Source organism: Elaeis guineensis, chromosome 7 (genome assembly GCF_000442705.2).
Source record: "Elaeis guineensis isolate ETL-2024a chromosome 7, EG11, whole genome shotgun sequence".
NCBI classification, from domain to species: Eukaryota; Viridiplantae; Streptophyta; class Magnoliopsida; order Arecales; family Arecaceae; genus Elaeis; species Elaeis guineensis.
In genome coordinates, this window is record NC_025999.2 from 84,749,312 (window position 1) to 84,768,878 (window position 19,567).

General features: G+C 38.1%; 2 protein-coding genes and 1 non-coding gene across 3 annotated transcripts; 1 reads left to right on the forward strand and 2 right to left on the reverse strand.

The window, feature by feature from the left end:
* Positions 1-1,110: 1,110 nt before the first annotated feature.
* On the forward strand, positions 1,111-11,990 carry LOC105048619 (uncharacterized). Its single transcript, XM_010927977.4, has 6 exons — positions 1,111-1,225; positions 1,387-2,917; positions 3,056-3,218; positions 6,666-6,829; positions 11,194-11,452; positions 11,538-11,990. The coding sequence occupies exons 1-6, from the start codon at positions 1,198-1,200 to the stop codon at positions 11,643-11,645; spliced, it is 2,253 nt and encodes a 750-aa protein (XP_010926279.1). The 5' UTR covers positions 1,111-1,197; the 3' UTR covers positions 11,646-11,990.
* A 980-nt stretch (positions 11,991-12,970) lies between these two features.
* LOC105048620 (annexin Gh1) lies at positions 12,971-16,489 on the reverse strand. Its single transcript, XM_010927978.4, has 5 exons — positions 16,299-16,489; positions 16,011-16,156; positions 15,690-15,908; positions 14,372-14,584; positions 12,971-13,570 (listed from the first exon to the last, which is right to left on the reverse strand). Exons 1-5 carry the CDS (start codon positions 16,372-16,374, stop codon positions 13,277-13,279), a joined length of 948 nt encoding a protein of 315 aa, XP_010926280.1. The 5' UTR covers positions 16,375-16,489; the 3' UTR covers positions 12,971-13,276.
* A 553-nt stretch (positions 16,490-17,042) lies between these two features.
* Positions 17,043-17,115, reverse strand: TRNAR-ACG (transfer RNA arginine (anticodon ACG)). Its single transcript has one exon. It is a non-coding gene; the product is annotated as a tRNA-Arg (tRNA).
* Between the last annotated feature and the right edge of the window lie 2,452 nt (positions 17,116-19,567).

The window sequence follows — 19,567 nt, forward strand, 5'->3', positions numbered from 1 at the left end:
GTGACCAAATCCGTGCCCTCTACTTGGCTGGCCATGCCATGCCTCTTCCCATTACTAGGTTAGAGGCTGTGGCAGCTATAAGATCCACACATAGTGACATAGATGTTTGTTTTAGCTAGTTTCAAGAACTCTAATAGTAGCTTGGTATGAACTTACAATGGCTCATTTTTAAATTTGAACTTGAAACTTGGCAACTATTTTCTCCTTGCTTCAAAATACGTCCCATTTGCTTAGACTTAGAATGATGGAAGATGCCATTACCACTAATACTTTAGGATGATCATATCATTCTAGAATGAGTACAGCTTAGAAAATCAGAATACAAAATATGATGTAGTATCCATGGACAATCGTCATCTTGACGTCAGATCCAATCTATGATGTGTTCGACAATAAAAGATGCAATTCAATCCATAGCGTTGTTTGTCTTCTAAAAGACATGCCGAACATAAACTACAATGAAATGATGAAAGGATCTCTAAATATCATGAAACAGCAAATGAGCTTTCAGATGCCTCATCTTGTTTCAAATCCAATCAATAATTGTGACAAAGCCATCTTCGACAATGATTCTCTTCGTCTGCAGCTTCTTTTTGCGCCAATATCTATTTTTGATCCAAATCTTAATCCAAAATGAACTCACAATATGCACAAAACCAAGCAAACTTAAACTTATCACGTCCTTTTGATCAACCATCCATCTTTTTTTATTTAGCTATCCTGCTTCGCCTCGAAAAAGTGTTTTCACCATCTACAACTAAAACCTAATTATGTCAGATAAACTTGTATTATCAATAGCCACTAAGCCAGTGGACGGATATTTTGGTGATTTACGTCCTATTAATATCTAATTTAACATAGGAAAAACTCCAAGCATTCAATGTCTGTACCTTTCTATTATCCTATCTTAATACAAAGATAAATAAAATAAAACTCAATAAACCTAAAACCCCCACGTCGATATTCTTCCCTCTCCACTCTTTAAGTCGCACTAAGCCATCCTTCCCTAATCGTGTGATTCCTATACAGCACACAATGCTATAGGAACTCCCATGTTTATATATATGCACATCAGGTGTAACGGATGGAAGCTAGCACCTCAATCCTCTTTCCTAATCTTCCGATATATAAATCTCTAAACCTCTCTCCCACACCCCCCTTCTCCGCTACCCCCGTCTCCTCCTCCTCCTCTCCTGCATGCCTCACCGACTCCCCCAAGAAACTGGTGATAACCTCCTCTCTCCAATCCCAATTCCTTCTCCTAATCCTTCTATTATTTCTCCGCTGATCTAACTCATCTTCTTGGGCCTCAAATCCTGTATTTTTTTTCTTCTTTTTTCTTTCCTTTATTTTTGATTTTTTTGGGGTTTTTTAACGGATTTTTAGGAAAGGAGGGGAGAAAGAGGCCGGCAATGAGGCTTGGAATCCAAGAAGACAAGGAGATGGAGATGCTACTCGATGAGATCACCCATGCAACATCGCCTCATTCCCATCATGATGATGATGATGATGATGCTGCTCGCGCCGGCAATGACGATGACCATCAGATACAACATGTGCATCCGATTCATGACATGCATGGTTCGGCCGCCAATGCATGCCCATCACCATCCCGGGCGCCTCTCGATGGGCACGGACATGGTGGGTATGGTCATGGCGCGGATCATGCATGTATGTCCCCGCCGCCCCTCGTGTCGGAGGGGTCGTCGTCGTCGTCGAGCTCGCTCTCGGGCACATTATCCCCCGCCGGCGACAACGGCGCCCGGCGATCCTCCGCCGGCGAGGACTGGATGATGGAAGAGCTCGGCTTGCTCGGCCGGCTGCGCTCCATGAGTATCGGGGACGATCGGGGAGCACCGCTCGGGCTCGCGCCCAAGCCGAAGCCGGAGCCAGCGCTGGCACCCGCGCCCGCGAACAACGCGATGAGCCCTTTATTCTTCCGGACCGATTATGGCAGCGATTTGGTGCCGGGGAGTGCCCTGGATGATGCCTATGGGGCGCGTCGGCGCTCTGTTCTTCCAAACTATCTGTTGTTTGATGTGGATGAAAGGTTGTATGGGTCTGGAGTGCATCAGCATTGCTCGGTGGATGCTAATCGATACGAGTCGTGGATCGCGGCCCACCGATTGGATTCTCCGGCGTCGTATTCCATTGGTCTCTGTACGGCACCGGAGAATTTTTTTTGCAGAGAGGAAGCAATTGGTGCTGATGGTGCTTTGGGTGCAAACTCTTATTACGGGGGATCCCGGGGTTTGGGCTTTCCCTCATCCTTTTTGCAGTCACCACAGTACGGGGTGGCTCTCGGCCAGGATCTGAATGCATGGAATTCCTTGAGCCCCCATCATCTCGTGCTTCCTAAGCAAGGCCATAGCTTGCCTTATAGTTGGGGGCCTCGGTCGCCATTTTTGGCGAGAAATCTGAGGAATGTTGAGGCTTTTGGATCTGAGAACAATTTGATTATGCAGGGGAAGGGGCTTCATTATGTCGGGAACCAATGTCATTGTCTTCTGGAGGAGAGGAAAAGGCTGCAGCCTGATGACCGGATGTACTTGAGAGGAATCCGGGTTGCAAATGTGGATAGTGTGCCCGATGTTCACCGCCCTGAGCTTGGTCGCTCTCCGAGTTCGCCTTTAAAATATGATTACTTGATGGGCATTGAAGGGTACATATACTCCATTGCGAAGGACCAGCACGGATGTCGGTACTTGCAGCATAAGTTTGATGAGGGGAGGCATCAGGTGGATGCCATATTTAATGGGATCATCGATCATGTGGTGGAGCTCATGGTGGATCCTTTCGGAAATTATCTCATGCAGAAGCTTCTGGATGTATGTAGCGAGGAACAAATGACGAGAATCATCATCATGCTGACAGAAAATGCAGGGCAACTCGTCAGAATCTCTCTAAACATACATGGGTAGTAGTGGTTTGCCCTTTTGACAATTGACACTAACTTGGTTCTCGTTAGGATCTATGTTAATATTTAAAGATAGTGTTTGAGTTTTATTTTTAGTTATTTGATAGATTGGCCTTCAATAATGCTATATTGTTTCAGGACGAGGGCTGTACAGAAGCTGATAGAGGCTCTAAAAACCAGGCGGCAAATTGCTCTGGTTATTTCAGCATTGCGACCAGGGTTTTTGGATCTCATCAAGGACCTAAATGGCAATCATGTGGTACAACGGTGCCTGCAATGTTTTACAGTTGACGATAATAAGGTATATGCATAGGCTTCTCCCATTAGCCATATGGAACTATCATGGTTGAATTACCATAAAATAGCAGTTCTGAATCCTATTCTCAGGAGATGATGCCCATTAATACCTTTGATCTCTTGCTAGCTGTTTTATAATGGATGTGTGCATAGTTGTTGTTAATTACTTCAAAAGGTTGAATTGAGATTTTTCTGATCTCTCTTCAAGTTTTTTCTGTATATTAAGTCAATATTCATCCATTACCAATTAAACTCTATATATACAGAAATTTCTTTTATAAAATTTAAGAAGACTTCACCTTTGGGCAGAGCACTGGGAACACATTGCTTCCATTCACAGCATTAGTAATATTGGCTTATCTACTTTTCACTGGTCAAATTTTGGTTCAATGTTATTTATAGTATTACTCAAGTAACAAACCTAATGTGATGTTTTTATATAGCTGCTAGCTCTTGAGATCCTTATTGCAATTGATTAAAAACTATGAAATGTTAGTTTCTTTTAGTACTTGAGATGTGCAAAATATTATTCATATGATTTGCTTAAAACTAGGTTTATGAAACTTTAACAGATCATTGATGTGCTGCTTGTGCTTGTTTCATTGATATTTGAAAATACTCTGAACTTTGCAAACATTCTTCAAAAGTAGCTTGTGGTGTTTGATGTATATGCTAAATTTATAGTGTATTGAAAGCCATTCACCTGAATAATCAAATTTAAACAACATTTATGCATAACAGTGCAAGTCATGGCAAGAATCAGCCATAACTCATCCTATCATGCTTTTGTGCCAGATCCATGAATCTCATTTATACATTTTGCTTAAATACTTGATTTTTTTTAATTCTTCTTGTAAGGGACATCTTTTAAACACACAATATAGGATTCTGTGTGCATATTAATCAAGTTTGCATATTTTGAGAAAGGTGAGTGTTGATTCACATAGATCTTTAGCATCCAAGTGAGATGCAATTTTGCACCTACTGTATAATGTTACTCAAAGATAGTTTAGACTGTAAGTGATGAAGTTTCTATGAACACCTAACCTAACATGATGTTTGATTTCCATCAAAATTATTCTCATTCATGTTGGTGTATGACTAGCATGTTTCATTATGCATTTTTCAGCTCCTGCACTATAGTAATCCAAGTTTCTCAAAAGAAAAAAAATTCTTCTTGTTCTCTGAGAGACTTGGATCAAATTGTACAAGAAGCATCAACAAAGCCATTTTAGAAGTAGATATATTTCGAGAAAAGTATAGGTAGATCATAGCTATTAGAAATCAAATTGTTTTGAAGAGTACAAATGGGAAAGTTTTGAAATAACATGGCCAGAACTGGTAAAATACAACATTAGGAAACCAATACTCAGAAATGACAGTGACTCCTACATTGAAGAAGCTCCAGGGGGAGTCCTTTGACCTTCATCTGTCAACCACCATGTGGATCAAATCTCATGAGAGCTGCCCCCTGAAAAACACATGTTAGGCTTCTTGCTTGATTATTGAGTATTACTAAAGCCGATACTTTTCTGCATCATATGACATCTTTTGCTGCATCTCAATTACTGAAGTGCTATAGTTTTTTTTTTAGCTTGAGATACCTTTCTTTATGCTATTTGCAAACCTAGTTGATTCTATTGAAGATATTTTTTCCCTTGTTCTTTTATTTTCTGTGGGTGGTCTGGCATATTTCAACCTTTGACCAATATGATTCTTCTTGTTCAGAAAACAACAAATTAGGGGCCATCATGAAAGTTTCTTATTTTACTAAACTATTTTTCTATAATGATTGCTTTGACAGTTTCATGCCACCAATGTATGTGAAATGGAAATGCATTTCTCTTTTAGGGTTGAAGTGACCCAATAACATCGTTGATTCATACTACATTAATTCTTTTCCCCTTGGTGGTTGAAGAATACATTGCTGAGATTGGATTTCTAGCAGCAAGTCTTGCAGACTTGGGAGCAATTTTTAAGAGCCTATCTCCAGTAGGGTGCATCTGCTATTACTGATTTTATAGGACCACTTTCTTGCTTGAAAATGTTATTTCCCTGTCACAATCTTAAGCCAATAGTAGCACTTCTGTGCCATGTGCCATCTAACTACTCATTTTCATAATTTGAGTTTTTTGCAAGTTTCTATCCAATGGCAAGTCCTACAAAACTTTAGCTTTGTATGACACTACTTCCATCTAAGTCCTCACTCATTTTTCCTAACTTCTACTCATATTCGGGATCCCATTTCTACTGAAGCTTTTTTGCCTTCATCACCTTAATCCAGACCGTTTCACATGACTGTCTATTGCTTTATTTTCTCTTGGTATTGCTTCTAAGTTTCTTGTTATGAACTCATTTTTAAGTTTTTTTTACTAGTTTGCCACATCCATCTTTACAACCTTCTCTTTTTTTCTAGACAAAACTTAGTGACCTTATTTACCATGCAAACCATGTGTTTATTGGTCCTATCCAGTGCCAAAACAATTCAAATTGTACAACTAAGGCTTTTGTATAATTATCTTATTCAATCTCTTTAAATTGAATGGTATTTGACAATAATAATAAAAAAAATCTAGAGATCATCTCCAGTTTGCTTAAAATGCTTTGATTTAAGATTCACCATCTCTATACTGGGCTCCATAACAGTGCCAGTGTATTATTGTGTTGATACAGAGCCAATTCAGCATACTGAGTGTTGGTATGGCCCCGTGCCATATTTCAGTATCGAACCGGTATAATACGGTATATCCCATACCATCCAGTTTGGTCCGGTACAACAAACCTTACTTTGATTTTTTTCAAACACCTCCCATCCTATTGTTCTTTGTTATACTAGAACTAAGGTACCAACACAATTTATTTGCAGAATCTTGTGCCCCACATTTCTAAAATGTTCCCTTCTCATTCTCATTCCCGTTAGAGCTAAACTATATGTACTCTGTGTTGGTACATCTAATTACTAATCTTTGACAGTTAACAATTCTGGAACATTGTCCAATTTAATGTTCAAAACAGAAAAGGATGTAGCTGCTTTTTTTTAAATATCATTTTATGTGTCTGGAACAAGTGTTTAATATCCTGACTTGTGACTAGGTAGCATAAGGTTGAGAATTCACTTATGGAAGATCAAAGAACTACAAATATCTTGACAGATAGGAAAATTTTATTATATGTATTATAATTCATTAGATGGTTTGAAGCTCTTAAGAAGTATTTGAAAATTCTTTCATCAATCAGAATAAACTTGAGGGGAGAAAAAGATGAGAAGTATGAGAGTAGACAGAGATACCTGGGATTATGTTGTGACTTGTGACTAGGTAGCATAAGGTTCAGCTGATTTAAGTTTACATTCTATTCAAATTCAGTTCATTCAGAACACCAGCATATTCTGTTCCAACTATTCTTCTGTTGTTTCACATACACTAACCTCAAACAACATTATGCATGACAGTTTATTTTTGATGCTGCTACAAAGCATTGTGTTGATATTGCAACCCATCAGCATGGATGCTGTGTCTTGCAACGATGCATATCTCATTCTACAGGAGAACATTGGATGAAATTGGTTGCAGAAATCTCTGCTAATGGACTCAAACTAGCTCAAGATGATTTTGGGTAATATTCTCATCAATATGAATGCAGTTTCTTCTTCTTCATCTCAATACTTGAAACCTGATAATCTAATTACCAGTCCTTTCAGATAGAATGGTAGTATTTCTTTTTCATCTTAAGTAGATTGGTCACATGTTCTTCAGGAGCTCATAGAACTTTGGGAGGGGGAAGAGCAGGGACCTGATCTTCAAGATCAATTTTGGGTTATTCCACTTGAATTTCTTTTGGAAGTCTAACAGTTTAGACATGCACACAATGGGCTTATATGCTACTTCATAGGCATGTTTTGCATAAAATTTAACAAATGCCAAATGCAAACACCCACCAATCTTCAGTAAAAATATTATCTTAATGAGACCTTTATGGCATGCACACGAATTTGTCATCCACTCTGTGTAATTGTGTGTCATTGGAGCCTATTCACTGTTGAACAGATAATATGAAAGCTCCCTATTTACTTTTAACTAGTCATTTTTTCCATCACCCAAGGTGCCAAATCATGCTTCATAAAGCACCTACCAGGGCATGACAAATAGGTTTATAGGATCATCTATTCGGTAGAGGATTCATGTCTGAAATCTGAGTAGGTACAGGCCACTGCAACCTGTGTGTTTGTGTTTACATTTGTATAAACACATATAACCATATATTATGTATATATACTTCTATACATGGACATGAAGATACATGTCCATAAACAAGTGACTTAACTTCTGTCAACAATCTGATTGAGTTCATTGCAATAGAGTTTAGGATGAGATGATGTCAGTTTGGATAATCATGGAAGACAGTGAAGCAACTGGACATAATTTTTTTTCTAAATATTTGCACTAATATAGACATTTTTCACCAGAGTTTTATTAAAATAACAAGTGGCAATTTCAGCACTGAAATTTGTAGGCCCATGAACTCATCTTGCTCTTTTTTATAGTGTACCTACATCCATGCTTTCTAAGACCTCTGATCTTGTATGCCTCAAACAGTGTTGTCATGAAGAATGTGCAGTATTTCATATTTTAGCCCTGATTTTTTTTGTCTTGTGATAATCATTTATTATGAAACTAGCATATGGCCTAATAGGTATTCTTATTAAAAAACTTATGCTTACCTGCTTATAAATGCGTAATGATTCATTGGAAGTTTCCCATCTGTTTTATTTCTTCATTTTTCATAATATCATATTATCAAAACATGTATTATATTTTTCATTGCATCTTCTGATTTTTAATGTCTTCTTCTGTTATGGTTGAACTTTTTCTTTGCTTGGATGTATGAGTTGGCTTCTTTAAGTTATAATATACATATGATACCCTACATCACTGCATCATCTTTGACATAATGCTAAGACTTGCTCTTTCTTTCTGTCCTCTCTCTCTCTCTCTCTCTCTGAGAATTGCTGATCTATGCTCACGACTTAAAGCTGCAGAAATTGTCTTCAACTCATATATAAATTTTACTTGATTACACATGACATAAAATGAATTAGTTGAATCATGCTCATGCGTCACTTTTTCCTATCATCAATAAGAAATCAAGGCATTGAGTGATCAAATTTTTTGAGAACTTCCCTGCATCAATTAATGAAAAATTTGCAGTTTTAGGATTTTTACATTAATCAGTCAGGACAAAGCTCTCAACGTTCCTGGCCTCAGAAAGTATTCTTGAGTAGAAATTATTTGGAACTTGGATAAAAGCATCAAGGATAAATATAAACCTTACATGAGGATCTTGCATTTAGATGGTGCCTTGAGATGAAGAGTGTTATTGCCTATTAGGTACTTTAAAGATCTATCCATCCCATCCAAAGCATGCGATTCAAAGTAAAGCATTTTGCAAGAAATAAGTCTTCTTCTCAACACAGTTATGGACCTCATGAAAGATGTGGGGTTGCAGTGAGGTAAGTAGTGCAATTTGATAGTTGGTGTAGCTGCATGGCAACCTTTAGCTATATATATATAATATATTATATATATATATATATATGATATTTGTGGATGTTCTTAATTATAAAATTGTTTGGCTATAGAAGTATGTTATTAGATCTATAATTTTTAGCTAGGTACATCACTATTGTCATTATCATACTTAGGCATTAAATATTTGGAGACAGGGTATATGATGTGGAGCCACATGCCATGGTTGGGGGTTGTAGAAGTTAGAACTATGGGAGGGATTTTGCATGCATTATGGAATTTAATAGAGTATTATACCAAGATGCTTGTTTGGGGATTTCTGTCAAACCATGATTTAGACATATAGCAATTTCTTCTCTAAAAATTTTTATAAATTCTAAAACATAATGGCACTTGCTTTTGTTATATGATTCAATAAGGAATGTGCTTCCTTGCATGTTCGATAAATTGTTCGAAAATATGCAAGTTATAAAAAGTAACAAATGTAATATGAGGTCATATGCCTGTTTACAGACATGCATGCTTTTCTTCCTAACCCCTCTTCTCTCTCTCTCTCTCTCTCTCTCTCTCTGTGGCTCATAATTTTATTTTACCAAGATTTTACTGTACTGTTAAATTGTTAAACATTCAATTGGTGGATTACACACTGATCGTTTGTGTATGTTTGGAAACATATGGTGATTGTGGGCTCTTGATGGATAATAATGCATCAAAGATGAAATGTAGCTAGCAATTCTGATGGTATCAGGGACTGTTCCTTAATAAGGATTAAAACTCTTTTCAAAATTTAAGCACTCCAGTAAATCCAAGGTTTCTTGGGTATGACAGAGGCATTATTTAAGATAATGCACAATCTGGCTTCTGTCTGGTTCTTTCCTTAGGATTAAAGCCCTTTGCTTATAAATACTCAGTGAAATATACTTAGTCCTTCAGTTTAGCTTTAAGATAAAAAATTTGCAGCTTGACTGATATTCTGTTTTCTTCTGTTCCACATCTGTCACCTTGACTCTTTTTGAATCTGGTGTTTTCTTAAAAAAATCCAACTAATTTGATTTTCTATGGGCGCTTTGAATTTTTATGTTCTCTTCAAAAATTGTTTGTGATATTCTGTATCTTATGATATCATTTAGTCTCTTGATTTTTAACCATTTTTTGATTCCTCAAGCAGATATAGTATTTATCTGATTTGATTGGTATGTGTTTCTATTACACAATATGAAGTTATTCATCTGGAGCATATCCAGTAGTTTCAGACTGCTTTTGAGTTTCATGTAGGGATGTGAGTGTTAGATACTTCAAGCTAAATATTGAAGATAAAAAAGAAGAGAGGATCGCTAAAAGACAAAAGGCTAGGATTTTAATCCTCGAATGCCTTTTGGCTGGTAGCTCGGTAGAGGCATTCGAGGATTTCCCCTATTAGATATGTTTGGGCTTGAAACAGATAGAAGATTGCTAGTTGTGGTTGTGCAATATGTTAAACTCCTGAACTAAAACTACTCCCAAATAGAACTCCTGAGCTAAAACCTCTCCCGTGCTAAAACTATGCAAAAAGATGATGTGAAAGGTGCCACCTGTTGCCATCTACCAACTAGGTTTTAGTAGCAGCTGTTAGCTGATTGCTGATTAATGAGAGAACTGGTAGCTTGTCAATAAGACCTTTGTTTCAAAATGTAATGGATAGGGAGAAATAAAATGTAGTCCATCCTGGCTAGTAGTTAAGCAAGAAGTCAATGGAATGGAAAAATATCGAATCCATTCTGGGCATATATCAGAAGCCAATAACACAAGATTTCGATAAGCACAAGTTCCTTTGTCACAATAATGGTAGCAGAGAAGCACAAAGAGAGATGAGGCTTTCAAATATTTACCCACTAACCAAAACATGCTGCAAGATTGGGAGATGGTTTATTCTACTCTCTGCTAATGTCAGTGCAATATAGATTCAAAGTGCAAGGGATGTGTATAATTTGTTAAAATTTGTATTGTTAGAGAATGTTCAAATGTAACCCATTCTTTTGGCTTAAGGGTACATACTGAGAATGGAATTAAATTCTGATCTACATAGTACTGGTCTCAGATCTTGACCACAGTTGATGAACCTGACAATTGGGTGTATCCGTCTGGGCATAGACGACTGTATTTCATCAGGGAGCTTAGCATCATGAGGCCCATTTCGAAGAAAGAATTGTGGAATTTGCATTCTTCTAAAATCCATTTTGACAGTCTATAATTGTTTTAGTGCTTAAATTTGCTGAGTCCTTTGCATACATCAACTATATGTGAATAAAAATGTGATTATAATCTTTTTACTCGGTTTAAGCTTGTATACATCCTTTATGAATCAAATAAATGTTTTTGCCTTTTCTGCCATCTTTTTTGGAAAAAAATGTTATATACTAATTTGCTTTGTGCCATTGCATCTCATATTTACAGTGTCTTTTATTGTTGTTTCAGAAATTATGTTGTTCAATACATCCTCGACCTGAAAAGTCCATTAGTGATTGCAAATTTGGTATCACAGTTTCAAGGAAATTATGTACAGCTGTCAATGCAAAAATTCAGCAGCCACGTGGTGGAAAAATGCCTCAAGGTGTTCGGTGAAGATGATCGGACAACTATCATATTTGAATTGCTTTCAGTGTCTCAATTTGAGCAGTTACTGCAACACCCTTTTGCCAATTATGTCATTCAATCTGCTCTTCAAAATACCAAGGTTGTGAATCACCAGCCAAATTTAATCATTTAAGCATCTTACATTCTATTCTCTCCTTTTCTTATTATTTATCCCCACGAAGCAGGGTTCTGTTCACACTGAACTGGTCGAAGCCATTCGTCCTCATGCAGCAATTCTTCGTACCAGCCCATACTGCAAGCGGATCTTCTCTCGAGCTCTCCAAAAGAAGTGATGTACATTCTTGATTTGCAAGATTGCATGTTGTAGTCCATATTTACAGGCAGTCAATGCTGGAACTACTGAATCTAGACTTCCAACTTTAACTGAAGTGCAATGGGTTGCGAAGAGATCAAACAAATCATGATGTAGAGTTGTAAAAATAAGCAATTTTGCTTGTGAAATGCTTAACTATGTATCTGTTGTAATATTCTGCTGTCTTGATCGTCCAGGCTAAAGTCATCACTCATCACCCACAGTACATGTGACTGTACAGTGTAAAGGAAGTACCTTTTTTTTGGCTTCATTTTGCTCGGATAATTGAAGCGTGGATGTTATGAATAGATGGATTTTTGTGAAATGGAGTTCTCTCTTATTATAGCGCATTAATGTATAGCTACAGACTGCATGATGTATTGCCAATATCTTGAGTAGTTTAGGGAGTGGGGATCTGGTTTCTTGTGATACCTTCGCAATAAGTGTTTCATGCTGTAGTTGTACTTTTTGTAGACCGTATATGCTATTACTTGCCTTTCTTCTTTTGATCTACCAGCAAAAATTTTGCCAGACACATATTTTGTTGATTCCTAGTGGTTATTTTCTTACTGTAAAAAAATCTTGATAAACTTAGGTTCTGCTTGGTTGTTTGTAGCTTGTGGAACTCAGAAAAGTGATGTCTGAAAAGTGACTTATATTGAAGTCACAACCCAGTTCAAGTGTTTGGTTGGGCCTGAAGTCCTGCATGCAGAACTTTCGTAGTAACTAAATGGAACTTTCGAGTTTTATAATCCTCAAAAAAACTAAATGGAACTTTCGTAGTAACTGAATGGGACATGGTAATTTTGGTTACTCTAAGAACTAGCTTAATCTGTTCACCTCTCAAATGAATGGTGAAGTTACGTCCCAAAGTTTATTTGCAAACCATGACACTACCACGATAGAAACATAGCACCTAACAACATGGTCACAATGCTCTCCACTGGGAAGCTATGCAATTAATGCGTGGAATTATTTCATTAAGAATTTTATTCAGCAACAAAGCCCAATAATGGATTATTCATAAAATTTAAAATGCAAATAAATTTCAGTGGTTCAGTAGGCAACTGCTTGTTAACTTTTGTCGTAAACTTCTGTTGCTTATGGCCTTGTCCACAACTTGCATGCACGAATGGTGTCTCACCTTATATATTCTCATAATTTTATTCAACTCCAGCATGTCATCGAATCACCCTGGTATGTCACATGCGTCTTGGTATCCTCTCCAGAGATAGGAAAACAACTGGAGGTTGTAAATTGACACGTCATGTCGCAGGCAGTAAATCGTTGCACAATACTTGTAAATTATTAAAATTTAAAAACATGGCATTTATTACTCAAACACAAAGGATTCATATATTCAGCATCTTGGTGGAGAATACCCGCACCTAACAATGTAACAGAACACTGAAAAGAAGTAAATGCATATTTCAAGCTTACTTATGGGCACATAGGGACCCTTTATTTTTATGTCTTGGCATGTCGTAAGACCTATAACATGGCAACACACAGTCAAAGGCAGACCAAGATATCACTCTCTTATAGAAAAGGGACGACATGATGGACAATACTAAGTTACCAAGATGCTGAAGTAGTGAACCTCAGGAGAACCTAGGCATCCTGTCCTATCAATGCAAGAAGGAAGTCCTCATAATCTCCAGTGGTATCTTTTTTAAGGGCATGATCCAAGCGTACGCTGTTTCTCTTATAGTAGATCTCTTTGATGTGTTTCATATTCACCTCAGCACGAGTGGTTATGACTCGAGTAAGAGCACACTCATCTGTTCCCATTTTGTTGATGGCGAGCCGGATAACCTTCTCAAGATATCTTTCAGGGCAAATGATGCAACGTACGATGGCCCTCAGTGCAAAGAGGAAATCATCCTTAGGATCAGACTTCAGGTCCTGAGAAAGCAAACAATGAGTTAAGCTACGCATTTCATCTTTCAGTGCAATGTAGTTTCTGCTCACCCACTTTTGTTTGTACCCTAAGTATAAAGGATAAATTTTTTCTGTATTCTGGCAGCAACATATCAAATACAATTTGGTGATGTAGCTTGCAGGAAAAAAGCACCTACAAGGTGTTGTATGATAATTACACAACAACAGTAATGCTTATAAGTCTAAGAATGTCCATTAGGCAGGCTGGAATGCCAGGCAAAAAGATCTTTCAATATTCACAAAATTTACAAGGTCAAAGTCTTTATAGTATTAGGATTAGTGTAAGGGAAGATTCGTGGGTTTCACTAACCAGTGCTAAATTTGCAAAGATAGAAATTAAAGTTATACTATAATACCCAGATGAAATATAACTGGTCTTATGCTGGTCCCCTGGACGGTGCCTCTGTCCTCAGTGCAAGCAGCATGGACAGGTTCCAGAACCCCAAAGCAGGCATACCGACCTTATTTCTCAAAGGAAAATAAATACAATGGCTACCTTCAGTGAAGACAGTATAGAACCCATTAAATAGGGCCAGGCAGCATTAATGAAAGGCAGATGGCACACAAGGATGTAGTGGAATCCTTATAAAGGCTTACTGTGTGTTATTCTGGCTGTAGTTGAGACAGATCACAACCAGCAAAAATATTGTGCCTCAATAACATGACCTAACTTCATTCCTTGTATCTCACACTGTGAGTGCAAGGGAGAGATATAAACCATAACATGGAAAAAGAAAATTTCAATGATTTAACATTAGAATATACCTTGTTGATTGGATGACCAAACTCATTATTGTAATCATTGAATGTCGCAAGCAGATGTTCTTTGCTTCTTGTTGTTAGAATTCTAATGATCTCTTCATGGCCATAAGCTTTCTCCTCAATCTTTTCATGCAGTATCTTAGCCTCTGATTTCGCCAACGATGCATTCACTTCAGGCCCCTCATAGCGATATGAGCTCACAAGCGGCACAAGAAGCTGGACACAAAAAGCACTGCCCAATAATTCACCAAGTAAAATCAGAAGTAAAATTTTTCTCAAACTTTCTTGAACGCTACCTCTTCCTATTCAAAAATATTATCAAGAGGAAAGTAAAATGACATCTTATATGCATGATCAGAAGTTCAGAACACTAAAAATACCTATCATGAATTTAAACAGAGAAGCTGAAACTACTAGATGCTGCTATTTAACAAAAGACAATCAGAGGTTAAAACCTCACCAATTGTTTCCTCACAATGTGATTGCAATGACTAATGACGTTGAAGGCTCATGAGGCACAAGATTACATGTGCAGGCCAAATTTCTGTGGACCCAGAAAACAATCTTGAAGCGTACATGTCACAGGACAAAATAGCATTCACCGTGACCATTATAATTATTTCAGAGTTCCATGATATGATAGAACTAACAGCCTGTATTTGATCTTTCCACCATGCATTGTACAAAGTACGCAGAGGTATTAATTAAAAAATTATATGATCTTTGAGCTGTTATTTTGTCGAATTACGCAGTTGTTGCACTATATCCATTATCCCATTATTTCCTGTTGTAACGATCAATAGTAGCAGCAATAATAGTTACTTTATTATGTTTCCAAAAGAACAAGGCTCTTTAGCCATTAGAACAGTCAATAATGGTAACCCCTTCGGAATGCCATTATAACCGGATAATAATGGCATTTACCAAAACCTTCATGCATGCGGAGAAACATACTCAAAAGAAAATCCAACCACTTAGTTTAACTTTTTAATTACCAACCAAAAAAACAAAACCAAAATGAAAAATCAAATCTTTTACTTCTTTATTCTGAGAAGAAGAAAAATCATATCTTTACACTAAAACTTTAACGTTTCAAGGTCATAGAAACTATAGTTCTAAAGCAGGACAAGGAATGCATAATCAACTCCCAATCTGGGCTTAGTCAACACCTGTATTCTCATTTTATCTTTCCTACTGCCACACAAGCAGAGCGTAAACGGAATTAAAGATCGAAACTTTCACGCAAAGACACCATAAAACTTTTATTTTTCTGAGTTTAAACGGATCAAAGACAGGACCAGTGATCGGCGCCCCGAGTTACCTTCCGGAAATCCCCATTGGTGTGGACCGCGACATCCTCCTCAAGAGATCTCTTGAAGCGGCCCCGGTACGCCCTCCGAACCGCGAACATCTCGTCAGCAGTCCTTGTCATGGCGATCTCAATCAGCGCCCGGTTGTTGGGTGACCACTTCTTCAATGCCTCGTTGGCCAGCACGGCGTCCCTCTCCGGGGGATCCAGTATCCACAGCAGCACTGCTTTCTGTTCCCAGATCCAAAACAGATCAAAGATGCGAAGGACAAAGGAGACACCATTCAGATAAGAAACTAAGGGGGAGGGGGGAGGGGAAGAGAGGGAGAGGACCTCGAAGTCTCGGGTGAGCTCCTTGTCGAGGACCTTGAGGAGGTCCTCTCCATAGGCCTGGGCGTAGGAGTCGCGGATCTGGCGGCGCTGGGCGCCGGAGCGGTGGGCCAGAATCGAGATGATCGACCCCTCGTTCGTGCCCCATCCTGCCAAGAACAAGAGAACGAAGAGAGGTCGATTGACCTCTAGGGTTTCCACAAAGAGATTCCAAAACCCAAGCCCTAACACTAGCTCCAATCCTGAGATTGGAAACAGAGAAGACAAGCAGAAAGCAGCAGGAGGAGGTACCTTGGAAGGCCTTGCGAAGCTGCTCGCAGTCCTCGGCTGGGGACGGAACGGAAACGGGAACCGAGATGGTCGACATTCTCTCTCGAGGAAAGGAACCAAGGGATCTGAGAGGAAGGCGAAGGGATCGGAGGGAGGAGGAAGGAGACGGTGGTGGTGGGAGGAGAAGCTTTTTCTAAGCGGCGAGAAGAGAGGAGTCCGGAATACCATGTTCATGAGAAATATATGCGGGAACTAACATAGGCCGTTCACGTTGCTTCTATGAAGACATCTGAGCCATCGGTATGCTCAAAAGAGGAGGAGAATGGTAGGATGAGAGACACGTGGTATGAAAGATGTGCGCCTGGGATTGTTGACGGCAAATATTTTCTTCGCATATGTGATTTTTGGGCGGAAGGTGAGGAAATTTGTGCTCATGCGTCCGGCGTGCGCGGGGGCGGTTACGCGGTGACTCGACCGGGCACACGCACGAAAAGGAAAGGTCCCGACGGGATCATCATTGGGACTTCGTCTGGGGTTCGGCCACTAAAGAATACACCCTCCAAACTCACTTGGTGACATGTGTGGGCCCCGGGTGTTGTATGGATCTTATTAATGTGGGTGGCTGATGTGAGTATTTTTCTCGTCATCTCTTTTGGCAAAATTTTGATTGCTGCCGTCCTTCAGTGTCGGTTTCTTCTAATTTACTTGCGCATTTGAGTATTATTAAAACGGGCCACAAAAAAATGGAGGGAAAAACCTTAAAAACGACTCCACTGGGGATCGAACCCAGAATCTCTGGTTCCGTAGACCAGCGCCTTATCCATTGGGCCATGGAGTCGAGTGCTAGTATGGTTTCTGAAGTAATTATTTTGTTTCTGAACATTCGTTCTTGCTTGTAACAAGACCGCGACCATTTTATCATAATACTTCTTGCGAATCAATGACATGGATGACATAAATTAAAATAAAAAAACAAAAAACAGGTGACAGAAGAATCTGAACCCACGTTTCATCCCGTGGTATGACCAAAACCACGTGTAAGAAATATTCTTTCCTTTTAAAATCACCTGCAGGTATTGCATGCACCAATGATAGTTCGCACTTGGTGAAGAATCAAAAGCATACAATCCAATAAAAGTAAATTTTAATGAAAGATGAGTCTGAGAATTTACATGCAATGTGAAAGTATTGAAAACGAAATAAGTATTCAAATGCACAAAAAAATGATTTCTATTCTAAATTGTAAAAGTTGATGTTGTTTTGGAGAAGTCTAGTTGTTGTTGAAAAGGAAAGTTCATATATAGAAGAAAAACTTGAGATGATTATAGAAATAAAACACAATTTGTATAGAAATAAAAATTTTATTTCCATGATTTTAGTGCATTATAAAAATACATTGTACGGTTAATGAAACCATGCATTAAGTTTTCAGAAAACATGGTTATTAGGTTGTCAAGTGTTGGTAAAATGGGCTTATCAAAACTAAAAATGATTTTTTAAGAAAATCTAGATTAGCAGCTTCTTGCAAAACTTATTTTTGGAAAGACATAACAAGTCAACAAACCTGAATTTTTACTTGAATCATTGTTCTCCAAATGACTTATTTTATACAGAATCTAGATATGCAATTTATCCACTTCCCAAAAATCACATGCAACTAAATTATATTTTAAAAAGATATGTAGAACTATTTTACATGCTTGAGAGTTTTATTTCATACAAAATAACATGCTTCATTAGCCACATCGAGAGTTACTTCATTCCTCCTATCATCTAGTTTCCATTTGAGGAGACCGGCTTCTAGCAATTGAATTAAAGCAACTCTCAGTTGACAGTTTGACGCATGTTTTACACTCAAAATAGCAACAGGATTCAACAATTAATTCAATAGGACATAGCTAAACCTATCATCTTATGTCACGTAGGAGTAATGGATCCAAATAAATAATACAGACAATGATAGAACTTGAGAAAAGGAGTTGCGGCTTAAATTTGGACTCTTTCTTTTGACAAAAAAATTTTGCTGATCCTTTATAAGATGTGGCATTAGTGTAGTGGCTAAGTCCATCAGGTCCCATTTGTTAGGTAAAGGGCTATTCTTTCATCACCTAGTTGGAAATAGCCTTGTTCTATGTTCTATTGTTATATATAATATATACAAACTCTTGGATTGTGACTCCATCCCTAAAATTCCAATCTATCATAAGCCTTAGATTCCCCCTTATCCTCTCTCTCTCTCTCTCGCCCCACATCCCCCCGGCCCTCCTCTGTGTGTGCGTGGGTGTTTGTGTGTGTGTGTGTGTGTGTGAGAGAGAGAGAGAGAGAGAGAGAGACCCTTCCCTGTCATTTTCTACCCAGCCATACTCATTGCATATGCTGAGTACCCCCTCCTCCCAATTTCTGACCAAAGAGGTGCATCGCATGGGGTAAGTACTGAATTAATATATGCAACCCCTTGTAGCATCAGCCTTTCTTTAATCCCCTTGATTTTCCAAAGCAAGCTTATCACTCTTTGGTGTCCATGTTCCTCCAACCATAGATATACTATGTTGCTCAAGCATCCTTTATTATTCTGATACAATGAGGCACCTTTTGGAAATTAAATGAACCATCGAAGCAAAAGCTCATGTGAAAATTGATGTCTACCGTCGCCCTAAAATTTTGGTAGACTTTATGTGAGAATAAATAAATTAAAAAATTGAAATCATATTAGCTTTGCATGAAAGGATAAGTAAAATTGGGTTTGAATTGTATATTTCACACTAAAGAATGGTTGATTTCTATTTTGCAATGTCAACTATTGAATTGCATCTGTACAGATCTTAAAATATTTCAAATTCTTATATTCATCTATTTGCATAAATCTTAAAGCAAACATTGCCTAATCCAATAGTGAATGGATGTGCGGAGAAACAATCATTCTTTCATGCTAAAATTACTATCCTGTCCAGTAAAACCATGGCACACCATCAATTTGGTCTATAATTTTTTTTTTTTTTCTACCGCAGCAGCATCCATACTTAGGCTACCAATATATTATACTATAGATTAATAGTTCTTTTCAATCTCCTAACATTTCTCAGTTTGTTTGTTATTGTTATCCAAATAACAAATTTTTTAAGTCCAACACTTGATCAAGTATAGATAGAAAATAAGTCAAACATACTATAAACCAATAAGATCGTCAAGCATTTGCTTATATGGTATCCCATCTTGCCTTTTGGATAAGATAACCAGAGGTTTAATTCCGGTTAGCGTCAGGATAGACTTGGACGGCATAGTTGGTAGGG

Coding starts and splice junctions, on each gene's coding strand:
- LOC105048619 (XM_010927977.4), top strand. CDS start 1,198: ATGCCTCACCGACTCCCCCAAGAAACTG. Junction 6,830..11,193: donor CTAGCTCAAGATGATTTTGG/GTAATATTCTCA, acceptor TTGTTGTTTCAG/AAATTATGTTGTTCAATACA. Junction 11,453..11,537: donor CTGCTCTTCAAAATACCAAG/GTTGTGAATCAC, acceptor CCCACGAAGCAG/GGTTCTGTTCACACTGAACT.
- LOC105048620 (XM_010927978.4), bottom strand. CDS start 16,374: ATGTCGACCATCTCGGTTCCCGTTTCCGTTCCGTCCCCAGCCGAGGAC. Junction 16,157..16,298: donor GCTTCGCAAGGCCTTCCAAG/GTACCTCCTCCT, acceptor TGTTCTTGGCAG/GATGGGGCACGAACGAGGGG. Junction 15,909..16,010: donor AGCTCACCCGAGACTTCGAG/GTCCTCTCCCTC, acceptor ATCTGGGAACAG/AAAGCAGTGCTGCTGTGGAT.